This window comes from Piliocolobus tephrosceles, chromosome 1, assembly GCF_002776525.5.
Source record: "Piliocolobus tephrosceles isolate RC106 chromosome 1, ASM277652v3, whole genome shotgun sequence".
Classification (NCBI taxonomy): domain Eukaryota; kingdom Metazoa; phylum Chordata; class Mammalia; order Primates; family Cercopithecidae; genus Piliocolobus; species Piliocolobus tephrosceles.
Window position 1 is genome coordinate 205,409,118 of NC_045434.1, and position 13,689 is coordinate 205,422,806.

The window sequence follows — 13,689 nt, forward strand, 5'->3', positions numbered from 1 at the left end:
GACTTTGAGACCAGCTTGGGTAACATGGTGAAACCCCGAGTCCACAAAAAATACAAAAATTAGGTATGGTGGCACACGCCTGTAATCCCAGTTACTCGGGAAGCTGAGGTAGGGGGATGACTTAAGCCTAGGAGCTGGAGGTTGCAGTGAGCTGAGATCATGCCACTGCACTCCAGCCTGGGTGACAGAGCCAGACCTTGTCTCAAAATAATAATAATGTAATACATTTAATTCATAAAATGGAATGCTTTGTAGCAATTAGAAGGAATGAATTATGGTGACGTACAACATGAATGAAACTCACCAATAGAGTGCTGAATGAAAGAAGAGAGTCACAGAACACCAACATTAACATGGCCCTGTGAAAAAATTTCTAACAACAGGCAAAACTAAACAGTATGCAGTTCAGGGATACTCTCATGGGGAAATCATAAAGAGGAGCAAAGGAATGATAAGCGCAAATTTCAGATGAGTGAGAATCCCGGGTATAGGAGGAAGTAGGAAGCGCCCCCATAGGGTTGCAGAGGGGTTTGGGATGTTCCCTTTTTAAAAGAGAAGATGCTGAGAGTACACAGGTTTTCTGGTTTTTTTGTTTTGTTTTGTTTTTTGAGACAGAGTCTTACTCTGTTGCCCAGGCTGGAGTGCAGTGGTGCGATCTCGGCTCACTGCAAGCTCCGCCTCCCAGGTTCACGCCATTCTCTTGCCTCAGCCTCCCAAGTAGCGCCCACCACTATGCCCAGCTAAGTTTTTGTATTTTTAGTAGAGACGGGGTTTCACCACATTAGCCAGGATGGTCTCGATCTTCTGACCTTGTGATCCACCCGTCTCGGCCTCCCAAAGTGCTGGGATTACAGGTGTGAGCCACCACGCCCGGCCAGATTTTTGTATTTTTAGTAAAGATGGGCCATATCATCCAGGCTGGTCTCCAACTCCTGACGTCAGGTGATCTGCCCTCCTCCACCTCCCAAAGTGTTGGGAATACAGGCCTGAACCACCTCGCCCAGCCCAGAGCATTCTTTGAAACAGGGTAGGCTGAGCGCAGTAGCTCACGCCTGTAATCCCAGTGCTTTGGGAGGCTGAGGTGGGTGGATCACTTGAGGTTGGGAATTCGAGACCAGCCTGACCAACATGGAGAAACCCCATCACTACTAAAAATACAAAATTAGCCAGGCGTGGTGGTGCATGCCTGTAATCCTAGCTACTTGGGAGGCTGAGGCAGGAGAATCGCTTGAAACCAGGAGGCAGAGGTTGCGGTGAGCCGAGATCATGCCATTGCACTCCAGCCTGGGCAACGAGAGTAAAACTCATCTCAAAACAACAACAACAACAACAACAAACCAAAAAAACAGGGCTGCAGACTGGTACCCGTCTGAGGCCTGTTAAGAACTGCTCACAGCAGGTGAGCAGCAGGCAAGCGGGCGTTACTGCCTCCTGTCAGATCGGGACGCCATTAGATTCTCTAGGACCCCGAGCCACTTGGGAACTGCGCATGCAAGGGATCTAGGTTGCATGCTCCTTATGAGAATCTAATGCCTGATGATCTGAGGTGGAACAGTTTCATCCCGAAACCACAACCATCCCCACCTTCCCTATGTCCGTGGAAAATTGTCTTCCATAAAATCGGTCCCTGGTGCCAAAAACGCCGGGGACTGTTGCTTTAAAAAATGCAGAGCACCTCATGTCACACCCTGCTTAGAGGGCTTCCACTGCATCAGATGGCAGCCATGCTCATCGCTGGGGCCTCCCAGACCCCAGAGACAGGGACCTGCCCTCCATTCATGCTATCCAATGTCATGCCTCTTGAGCCCACACAACCCAACCCACAGGCCTTCAGCCAGCATCCGGAACACATGGAGCCAGTCCCACTCAGGGCATAGCACGAGCTACCCTCTCCTCCCTGGCTCCTTCCCATCTCACACCCAGCCTGAGATGCCACCTCCCTTGAAGGCCTCCCTGGCCACTTCTTTTTTTCTTTATCTTTTTTCTTTACTTTTTTTTTTTGGAGGCAGTTTCACTCTTGTCACCCAGGCTGGAGTGCAATGGTACGATCTCTGCTCACTGCAACCTCCGCCTCCCGGGTTCAAGTGATTCTCCTGCCTCAGCCTCCCGCATAGCTGGGACTACAGGCAATTTCCACCATGCCCGGCTAATTTTTGTATTTTTAGTAAAGACGGGGTTTTGGCATGTTGGCCAGGCTGGTCTCAAACTCCTGACCTCTGGTGATCCGCCCGCCTGGCCTCCCAAAGTGTTGCCATGTCCTGGCTACACACCTGAGTCACTGAGTTACTTTGTGTAGCATCCCAATGTCCAGACAGAATTTCTGATGGTGGGAGCCTGGCCCTGCTAGCTTTTAATAGCCTTCCAAGTGATTCTAATGTGTAGATGGGTTGAGAACCACTGTGTGACTGGTTAAGAACCCAGGATACAGAGGTCACGTGTCTAGGCTCAAATTTGTCTCCCCCACTTAATAACTCTGTGACCAGAGCAAGCTCTTTTATGTGGCTGAGCCTCAGTTTCCCTGTCTATAAAGTGAGGGCAATAATAATAGCTGCCTGCTGGCATGCTGTGAGGGATATATCAGATGGTGCTCGGGGAGCATTCAGTACCTGCTGGCACAATGCTTGCACTCACTGTCATTATGCTGGAGGGGACTTGGGATGACAGTGACTTTGTAGGAAGTGACAGGTTCCACGGACTCTGTCCAGCCATCCAGAATTCCTTTCCAGCCATCCTCACCCAGGGCCCTCTTTCCTGGGCTGCTGGAAACCGCAGGAGGCCACAGGGTTGGGCAATGCCTGCCGAAGCCCTGCAGCTACTTATTCCAAATTTGAATAAAGCATGAGTCAGGGCCGCCCAGAGCTGCAAATCCCCATAAGAAAGACAGGCTTTCTTGTCGGCTTCTTGTCTGGGCAGGAACCTCCACCTGGGCCATTCCCACACAGCTGAGACAAGCAGGGTATGATCTGAAAATAGCCAGGACAGCTGTCCCTTCCGTACCTCCCTCATTTCGCCTCTGGGTCTCAGAGGGTCTTTGTCAACTATTAAAGTGCGGGGATTAGGAGTGTTCTACACAGCAGAGGCTTGAGGAAGGGCTGGGGGATGTTATGTAACAACAGTCGTCATTTACTGAGCACTTACTATGCACCATGCACTGTGCTGTTAACGATAAGTGTGTGTTGTGAGTTACCCTACTTCATCCCCATGCAAGCTCTATGAGGCAGGCAGTTATTTTGCCCGTTTTATGGAGGGGGAAACTGAGGCTCACACAGGTTAAGTGCTCAGCTACAGAGTACAAGTTCAGCAACTAATGGTCCAACTCCGAGGGGTTCCAGGCAGCCAGCTGGGAGTAGGTGAGCCAGTTGGGTGTCTTCCCTTATCCTCAGGCCTGGTCAAGGTTGCCCATGGTGTTAGAGGAACCACAATAGGGTGAAAGGGAAGTTTCCCCACAAGAACCCAAGCCTCATCCCAGTCTCCCTGGGATTTCCAGGCCTGAGAACCAGGCCCCGGAAGGGACCAGGAAGTGTGGCATGGGCAGCTGTCTGGGAAGGCAGTGGCCAGTGGAGGTGACCCCTGACCCCAGGCCTGGTAGGGGCAGCTTCCAGTGCTTTTTGGAGCCACCCAGCCTGCATCCACGGGATCCCAGATCTCAGCCCAGCTGAGGGTCCAGAACTGAACACCAGTCCCAGAGTGGGGGCTCATTGACTGCATCTTTCTGCTGCTGCCTCTGTGGATTTCAGAGGGGACCGGGTATGGTCTCACTCTTGGAGGCCAGAAAGGGCAGTCGGGGCCTGGTTGCCTGTCGTCAGCAGAAAAATTCCACTTTTGAATCAGCAGAAAAATTCCAAAGATTTCCACTTTTGAATCTGCAGAACTCGTGAGTATATGACCTTCTTAGTAAAAGGGAATGAAGGTTGCAGATGGAATGAAGTTCGCTCATCAGCTGACCTGGAGATGGTGGGTGAGCCTTGCTTATCCAGATGAGCCCAATGGCATCGCAAGTGTCCTTACAAGTAGAAGAAAGAAGCAGAAGAATCCGTCAGAGGAAGATACAAAAATGTTACTACGCTGTTGGCTTTGAAGATGGAGGAAAAGCCCAGCAACTGAGGGGTGTAGGCAGCATCTAGGAGCTGGAAAAGGCAAGAAAGAGGATTCTTCCCTAGAGCCCAGAAGGAACCAGCGCTTCCAAGATGTTGACTTTAGCCCAGTGAGAGCCATGTGTATGGCAGACGCACTGCCAGCAATAGCGTAACTGGAGCATACCCTGAGAATGACCTTACAGTCTATGAAGAATGTGCATTTGGGATTCCCAGCTATGGAAAGTGCCCAACCCAGAGATTCATTTCTTTTCTATGAGGAACATTGGGACCCACCGCTTATCTCATAGAATGCAGGCTGTACGGAATTGAGGCCCTTTGTTATGGGTGAAATGAAGATTGCCAGGAGGAGGTTGTTAGGATGAGAGTGCTCAGTGAAAATGCTATATAAACTGCATGCTTTTCTTTCTTTTTTTTTTTTTTTTTTTGAGATGGAGTCTTGCTCTGTCGCCCAGGCTACAGTGCAATGGCACCATCTCGGCTCACTGCAACATCCCCCTTCTGGGTTCAAGCAATTCTCCTGCCTCAACCTCCCAGGTAGCTGGAATTACAGGTGCCCTCCACTGCACCTGGCTAATTTTTGTATTTTTAGTAGATACGGGGGTTTCACCATCTTGGCCAGGCTGGTCTCGAACTCCTGACCTCGTGATCCACCCGCCTTGGCCTCCCAAACTGCTGGGATTATAGGCGTGAGTCACTGTGCCTGGCCAACTGCATGCTTTTTACAAGCAGAGGTGGTTCTCCTGTCCAGCCCACCACCACCGGATTGCCCTGTATGAGTCCCCTCAATAAACCTTGTCTTGGTCATTGGCTCCAGGTCTCTTCTTTGGTCTCTCAAACATGGTGCCATCCCTATCTTTTTTTTTTTCAGATAGAATCTCACTCTGTCACTCAGGTTGGAGTGCAGTGGTGTGATTTTCGCTCACTGTAACCTCAAACGCCTAGTCTCAAGCAATTTTCCTTCCTCAACCTCCCGAATAGCTAGGACTACAGGCATGTACCACCATGCCCAGCTTCTACTGAAGTCAGTAGAGGTCCAGCATGACACCGTGTCAGACTTCTGACCTCCAGAACCATAAGATAATACATTTGTGTCGTTTTAAGCCACTTCGTTTATGGTAATTTGTTATAGCAGCCTTCGAAAAGTAATGCACTGACCCTGTCCTTTGCTGTGCGGACAGGTGGATGCCGTGTTCAACTGTTTTGCTTCTCGTCCGCCTTTGGGTTAGGTTTTTCACTGCTCAGTTGCCCCACCCACACCAACCTAGAGCACAGGGAGCAACTTTGAGAGGCAAGAAGTTTCCAGGGCTTTATGCTGGGTCCATCCAGAGTCCTGTGTCTAGTCTTGGGGGTAAGAAAAGCCTGTTGGAAACTCATCCCTCTTCTCCGAATTTTAGGCATTTGCCTTCTAGAGAGTCACATTTCCCTCCCCAAACCCTTTTGGAAAATAAGATGTTCTCAGCCTCTTCATCTGTCTCAGCTTCCCCTGCTGGGGGAAATGGGGGAGGGAGCTTATTTTGTCAAAATCTGGGCATGTGAGGGGACACCGGGAATCTGTTCAGAGAACCTAAGTCATCTATGGCAAGGAGGCAGCACTGGAGAAACCTACACAGCTCTAGCCACCCAGCCCGGGGTGAGCTTGAGTGTGTTTCTGTGTTTTGCACCTTGAGGGAGAATAAGGGGGTTGGGAGGGTGGAGGGCAGAGGGACAGTGCCCGAGTGCTCTGAAGTAAGGCTTCCTGCAGCCTCTTGCAGGCGGAAGGAGGATGCTGCTAAGGACACGCAAAAGGCTTCCACATGCTCCCCACTGCCCCTCCTTCCACAGTGCAACCTCCGGCCACAGCCCGGCCATGCTCACTTGTCCTGGTAGCCTAGCATTTTACCCCCAGGCTTGCTTTTATGTGTCCATATCATCACAACTGTCCATGGCAGCCCTAACCCATCTTCTGGCCAAGACAAGGCAATCTGAGTCTTATCAAAATTTGGGATGTCAGCCCCAAATTCTTGGGGGTCAAGAAAGCAAATGCTTCAGCTGCAAGAAAGTCCTCTTTCTTTGCTGTCTCATTCTAAGCTCAAAGAAGGGTCAACATGAGAGCCAAGCCATTTGTGTTTCTGTTCATTTATTAGCGAGTGATGGAAACGCAGCTGGACCCATACAGAATACACGTGTAGCTGGCACACATCTCGAGAACTGCCTCCCCAACCGCCATCCCCTGAATTCAGTGGTTCATTCCCAGAGTTTTCCTGCTGTGAGCTGTCTTGGTGGACCCAGCCCCTTTAGCCCCCTCTTCTGCAGCTATGCGGAAACGCTGACCAAAGCCAATAGAGAGCCTGGGACCAATCCAGAGGAGAGGCAGGGGTCTCTCCTCCTACAGAGAGAGGTCCCAGGGTCAATGAAACATCCTTCTCCAGACACCTAATATTAACCATCACAAGGTGGATCACCATAGTCAACCATGTGTATTATGGGAGATATTTTTCACCCTTGTACCCAGTCTTCCCAGTACCCAACAATCCCCCAGATAATTTCATCTCCAATAAATTCCAGGAAGATTCTGGACAAAGCTGGATTTCTGCATGTCAGGTGACGGGGAGTTTATAAGGCTAAGGGACAATTCTCATTGCTTCCACACGCTTCTAGAAGCTCATACTATGTGACAGCTCATGCTGGGTGAGGGTCAACATCTGGGCAGGAACCTGGCAGGGTGAAAGATGGTCCCGCCCTGATCTAAGTGGATCCACAGCTCCCTTTTTATGGGGGAGGCTTTAGGAAGAATCTCTCCTGCCTGTCCTGTGTGGAGTGATCTGGTTTTAGGGTTGTTCCTCTGCAGAGAGGAAGCAATTGGACCAAAGCAGAATCATGGATCCTTCCTCTGTTAGGATAAACAGGACAAGATGGCTGATGAGATACATGGATGTTTCTAGACCCCAATGTGGATTTGTCCCCAAATGGATGATTTCAGAGTGAGGAGGGGACATCTCCATGGGTTGTGTTGAATCACAGGAAAGGCTGTAAGAAATGAGGTCCTTCTTTTTGTGGGGCCAAGAAGATTCAAGTCTGAGAACCACACGGGTTGCAGGTGAGGCATGGACACTTCCAGGGAAAAGGCTTCTGAGAGGGACGGTCACCCTCAGTGTTCCATCTGGAGCCTTGGGGTCTCTTGGTGCTTATCGTTCAGGGGCCTGTCTCTGTCTCCACCACCTGGGCCAGTGCCCGCCCCAGGGGGACAGGATGGTGGGTGGGAGCTGTCTCAGGGCACCATGTTCCACCACTTGAAGGAGAAGGGCTTTCTGCGCACATTGGTGCCACAGTGCACCTCCCCATGCAGCATGTGGTATGGCGTGAAGTCATCAATGAAGGTGCAGTGGAGGCCTAGTGGCTCCAGCAGGGATCGCACCTTCTCCTCCAGGCAGCAGCGGCCATCGATGATGGGCCCGAAGGGCTTGGGGATACCGAGGTGCTTCCCCAGCACCAGCATGTTCACCTGCAGTCCGAAGGGGAGGCAGAACTTCATCACTGGGCTCCCACCTCACACCTCTACTCTATCTGCAGGACCTAGATTTGTGTTTTAGGCAGTCTTATCAATAGCTGCTCACCCTTTCCTGTGCAATGAGAGGGTAACTGGCTAAAGGGGCTGGGAAGAACACTTTAGCCAGGTACCTTTGGGAGCATCTACAGAGCTCACTCTGGCAACGTCCTCTGGAAACTGCCCTAATGTGAATTTGGAATTGTGGATTGTGGCAGCTGCCATGTTTGTGCTACAGAATCCCAACCTTCTAGGCCATAGCTGATTGGGCCAGGGAGGACAGCTGGTCCAAGATGGACCAATCAGAGTCCCTCTCCCATTTGAAACTGACAATGGGAGAGTTTAGTCGGTCTCTGCCCGTGTCAGTGTCTCTGTGCATGGCCATACTCATCTTTGTCCCCAGGAACAGAGAAGCAAAGGAAGCCAAGCTGGAAGAAGAGGGAGAGGAAGTAGGAGGTGGAGAGGGTGAGAGAAAAAGAGAATGAATGATGTAGACACAGAAACAGGGAGGATTCCAGGCTCTGCTGCAGCTATCCTGCCCTCAGGTTTCTGGTGTCCTTATATTAAGACTCCCTCTGGTTGAAGCTGGCTTGAGTAGGACTCTCTCTCTTGTGAACACAAGAACCTGAATCATTGCACAAGCTTCTTGGGGCACATATATAATTACAAGATAGCCTCGAACAGGAAGGAAGGGGAGTGGCAAGAGGCTTTGCAAGTGGAGGGCAAAAAGTTGCCTGAAAAGAGGAAGGAAAAAGGGGGGCATGAAGCAACAGTGGTGTGGACAGGTTCCCCACAAGGCTCTGACAATGGGCAAATTGAGTTCTTCTAGGGGATGGAAGTAGGGAGGCGTGGAGAGGGGAGCTGGGTGGCCTATGGCAGTGCTGCTCAAACTGTGTTCCTCTAAAACGCAGCATCAGCACCATCTGGGCGCTTGTTAGCGAGGCAGCAGTGTCTCTGGCCCTGCCTTAGACCTGCTGAATCAGGACCGTGGGGGTGGGGGCCCCACCTGTCCAGGTGTTTCAAATGCAAGCTCAAGATTTAGAAGCGGGCCGGGCACGGTGGCTCCTGCCTGTAATCCCAGCACGTTGGGAGGCTGAGGCGGGTGGGTCATTGGAGGTCAGGAGTTCAAGACCAGCCTGGCCAACATGGTGAAACCTCGTCTCTAATAAAAATGCAGAAATTAGCCAGGTGTGGTGGCGCACGCCTGTAATCCCAGCTACTCAGGAGACTGAGGTAGGAGAATTGCTTGAACCCTGGAGGCGGAGGTTGCAGTGAGCAAGATCGCGCCATTGCACTCCAGCCTGAGCGACAGAGCAAGACTCCAGCTCAAAAAAAAAAAAAAAGATTTAGAAGCATCAGAGGCAAAGCCCTCAAGGCTCAGTCAAAGGCCACTTCTTCCATGAAGCCTCTTGGATCTCCAGTTCTACCTCTTAGGCTGGAAGTGCTTTGTCTAACCTCCAAACTGCCACATCGCCTTATCCTACAAAATAGATCATTGGGACATGTCCTCAGAGAGGGGGAGAATTTCCCTCTCAACAGATTAGACTGAAAGTCCCTTGAGAGCAGGGGACATTCTTAATCATCTCTGCATCTGCCACAGGAGACCCTAAATACATGTGGGATGGATGAAGAGCCGCAAGCTGGGAGGAAGAGAGCAGAATGAGCATCGGGGTTCCCAGCTGATGCCATGTGCTTTGCACACACGACCTCATGCAATCATTCATTCACTCCACAAATGTCAAGTGGTCCCGTTCCCTGATGCCCCTTGGGCCAGGGCTTGGCCAGCAAGCATTCCACAGGGACCATGGTGGTCAGCCAGCTAGAAGCCCTTCTGAGGAGCACCATAGGATCCCTGATTCTCCCTGCCATCCCCACTGGCCACCACAATCCTAAATATGACTGTGACCAAATAATTTTCCCCTCTAGGGCTTAGAGGCTTGCAGCCTGATTTGACATAGTCTGGAGTCATGGGTGGTGGCCTCACCAAGTCAGGGAAGAAGGCCATTGCTTTTTTCCTCTCGGTCTTGAAGAGCTGCGGGATGTCGATGATGTCACACTCTGCCAGGCCCAGCTCCCTCTTCAGCACCTCACGGTTCCAGTCGATGCAGCTCTGGGGGCAGGGGAGGGCTAGAGTTGGGGACACCTTGCCAGTGTGTTTTGGGGGCACTCAAGGCATCATGTCTAGTTGAGGAGAGGCAGGATACCCAAGTGCCCAGAGGTCAATTGTCCACACAGACCTTATCTACATGCCCCTTTGTCAAAATATACCTATCCTGTGTCCACCCCTCACAGTCCTACCCCATAAGGTTAAAAATGAGTGTTTCAGAGTGCTCCGTCCTTGACCCTCTTCTTCAAATCCCTCATGCCTTAGAGGATCTCACTCTGTCTCATGTTTTGTTGTTGTTGTTGTTGTTTGTTTGTTTGTTTTGAGATGGAGTCTTGCTCTGTCTCCCAGGCTGGAGTGCAGTGGTGTGATCTTGGCTCACTGCAACCTCCGCCTCTTGGGTTCAAGCGATTCTCCTGCCTCAGACTCCCAAGTAGCTGGGATTACAGGTGCCCACCATAACACACCCAGCTAATTTTTGTATTTTTAGTAGAGACAGGCTTTCACCACGTTGGCCAGGTTGGTCTCAAACTCCTGGCCTCAGGTGATCTGCCTGTCTCAGCCTCCTAAAGTGCTAGGATTAGAGGCATGTGCCACAGCCCCCGGCCTGTCTCATGGTTTAAAACACCTCTACACAGTGACAACTCCCAAATGTGCATCTCCCCACCTCTTTGTTTTTTGAGACAGGGTCTCGCTCTGTCACCCAGGCCAGAGTGCACTGGCACAATCTTGGCTCACTGCAACCTCTGCCTCCTGGGCTGAAGTGATTCTCCTGCCTCAGCCTCCTGAGTAGCTGGGATTACAGGCACCCAGCACCATGCCTGGCTAATCCCAACCTTTTTATAAAGCCCATCTCTTTCCTAAGCTCAGACATGTGAGTGTAGCTGCCTACTTAGCATCTTCACGTGGGTGTCTAACAGGCTCATCAAATATGATGCGTCCAAAGAGAAATGCTTAATTTCTACCCCACCACCCTGCTTCTTCCCCCAGGGTTCTTCAGCTTAGTACGTGTCACCACTGTTCACCCAGCTGTTAGGGCCACAAGTCTTGCTGTTATTCTTGATGTCTCCTGTCCCCTCCTCCAAATCCAATTCATCAGCAAGTCCTGTGGGTGCTACCTTTGCCATCTGTTCCCAATCTGCCCCCTTCCCACCTGGTCTGAAGGCCACCCACTCCAGCCTGGTGGACCGTGATGGCTTCCTATGGGGTCTCTGCCCTTGCCCCATGTGGCAGCCATGATAACTCCTCTTGCACACTTCCAACTTGGGAGTGTAACTGACCAAGGGTGCTTGCTGCCCAGCTCTGAAGCCCTTCCTGGGTTTAAGGTCACACCTCACTGACTGCTCCTAACTAATGGCTGAGAGTGATAGTGCACTCAGGCAGACCCATTTCTGAGAGACGAGGGACTCCTCTGGTGGGCGACTGTGGCTGGTGGGATCTCCCACGGCTTTGCTGAAGGTTCCCCAGGCTGTATGCAGTATAGGGTACGTGCACCTCACCTTCCTTCTCTCTTTCACTCGGGGTCTCCCAGTCTTCTCTGGCTCCCAGTCTATTTCCTCACACAGGCATTTTCACTAATAAAACCCTGACATGTTTAACCCCATCTTGACATTCTTGGAGGATTTCGACTCATGCAGTCCCTATGTGGGAAATTCTGTTTGCCCTTCAGGAACATTGTACGCCCATCTCTGCTCCGTGCATGGGGAGGCTGATCCCTAGGAATCAAGGACTCCAGTGCCCTCTGGCTCCTGATTGGGCTGAGCCAACGGGGGCAAAGAAGGAGGAGAATACAGCTGAGGTATTTGTCCCTGCAGCTCCCTCCCTCCAGTTCACTGTGGGTTGGCTGTCACATCTCTTGTCTCACAGCCTCTTATCCTGGTGGCCTCTCCAGGTTCCAGGGACAGTTCCCTTCCCTCATTCCTTCAGGTGTAGGGGTAGTAACACTCCCCGTCCATCCTAGCCTGGGATACTGAACAGTCCTTTGCTAGTTTCTTTGAGCCTGCCTGTACCTTTGTAAATATGTCCTTTATCAACCTCTTCTGCAGTTATACAGCTCCAGGTGCCATGTATTTCCCGTTGGAATCTACTGTCATCCCTTACCTCCACAGAATATATGTTTTCAACACAGCAACAGAGAGATTTTTTTTTTTTTCCGAGATGGAGTCTTGCTCTGTTGCCCAGGCTGGAGTGCAGTGGCGCAATCTTGGCTCACTGCAGCCTCTGCCTCCCAGGTTCAAGTAATTCTCCTGTCTTAACCTCCTGAGTAGCTAGGATTACAAGCGCATGCCACCACACCCGGCTAATTTTCGTAGTTTTAGTAAAGAAGGGGTTTCGCCACGTTGGCCAGGCTGGTCTCAAACTGGCTGGTCTCAAACTCCTGACTTTGTGATCTGCCTGCCTCGGCCTCCCAAAGTGCTGAGATTACAGGCATGAGCCACCGCGCCCAGCCGAGAGATCTTTTAAAGCGTAAGTCAGACTGGTCTGTCCGCTGCTCATATCCCCTAATGGCCTCAAATCTCACTCAGAGTCACAGCCAAAGTTCCAGCGATGCCCTACGAGGCCTCACATGATGTGACCTGGCCTCTTCTGGCTCCACATCAGCCTCCTGGCTTGTCCTAAAATACTCCAGGCCTGTTTGTTCCACCTCAGGGCCATCGCCTGTGCTGTTCCCTCTGCCTGGAATATCTGTCTTCTTCCCATACACATGCCTCGCTCCCCTCACTTCTCCTGGGTCAAAGGAGGGTGTGGGGGCCCCTCTGTCCGGGCCTGTTCTAACCTGAGCTTTCGTGAATGGTGAGCCTTAGATGTCCGTATCCCATCCTTGCCTCCAGGCCGGCCTGCTCCCAAATCACAGCCCACAGGTACACCACAGCCCTGATACCTGAACAAACTTATTGTAGTTGATGAGGTCTTTATTGGAGAGCACCTGGTTGATGGAGATGGTCTTGACCCGCTCATTATCTGTGAAGGAGAGAGATGAAAGGGAAGGACAGGGACAGCACCAACATGAGGACCCCCTGTTTAGGGAAGCAGACAGGCAGGAGCCAAGTTCACAGCTACTGGTCTTGCCGAGTCAGCAGCCTCTGACTTTCCCGGGCTTTGGGTGGGCACCACCTATCTGAGCTTGTCTTGGCCACTGTGCACATCTGGGTGTGTAAGGAGTGGGAGGGTCTGGTTCCCATAGCGGGATGAACTTTAGACCTTTATTTGAGTTCACCAGAAGTGGTAACGCCTTTCACTGGAAATTTACAACCGCCCGAGGGCACTGCATGAGGACTCCTCTGGCTTTGGCTTAGCCGGGAGCTGGGTCAGTGGCTGCCCACCCACCCACCATCAGAGTCAGGTTTTATAGGTTCACTGAGCAGCGAACCAGCCAGTCCCGGGATTCGGACACCATCAGGCCCCAACCCTGCCCTCCAGGAGTGACTGCATGAAATGGGGACCTCCCAGGGGCCCAGATTTTCTCAGCCTGATGGGGTGCCCATGGAGATGAGACTGGACAGGAAAGGGGAGGCTAGAGTCAATGGCACACAATCCTTATGGCTGCCACTCAGTAAGCGCTTACCATGAGCAGGCCCCGAGGGCAGTGCCCACGTTCAGCATCTCATTTAACCCTCATGGTGACCCCCACAAGGTATGCATTATGATCTCCACTTTACAGATGAGAAAACTGAGGCTCAGAGAGGTCAGAAGACTTGCCCAGGGTCACACAGGTAGGATATGTGGGGGCTTGTGATTCAAACCCAAGCCCAAGGTTCGCACAGGGCCTCGAGCCTTGACCAAGGGAAAGGAGAGGGCTGCCTGGACCCATCTGCAGGCCCAACACCCGCTTCACCCCAGTTTAAGGCAGGCAGCTGGGGTCCAGTCCCAGCTCCACTGCAATCTTGCTGAGACCTCTGGGCCAGTGACGTCCCCTCTCTGAGCCTCACATGCTTGGGTATAAAGGTGGTGATGGTCATCCCACA

The 13,689-nt window shown here is 51.7% G+C and overlaps 1 protein-coding gene across 1 annotated transcript in view; it reads right to left on the reverse strand.

The window, feature by feature from the left end:
- Positions 1-6,196: 6,196 nt before the first annotated feature.
- PADI3 (peptidyl arginine deiminase 3) overlaps positions 6,197-13,689 on the reverse strand; it is a 38,078-nt gene continuing 30,585 nt past the window's right edge. The window contains exons 14-16 of the mRNA XM_023219849.2: positions 12,606-12,685; positions 9,605-9,730; positions 6,197-7,578 (exon numbers count right to left, since the gene is read on the reverse strand). Of these exons, the coding sequence (XP_023075617.1) occupies positions 7,345-7,578; positions 9,605-9,730; positions 12,606-12,685 (440 nt within the window). The 3' untranslated portion in view covers positions 6,197-7,344. The remainder of the gene's footprint in view (positions 7,579-9,604; positions 9,731-12,605; positions 12,686-13,689) is intronic.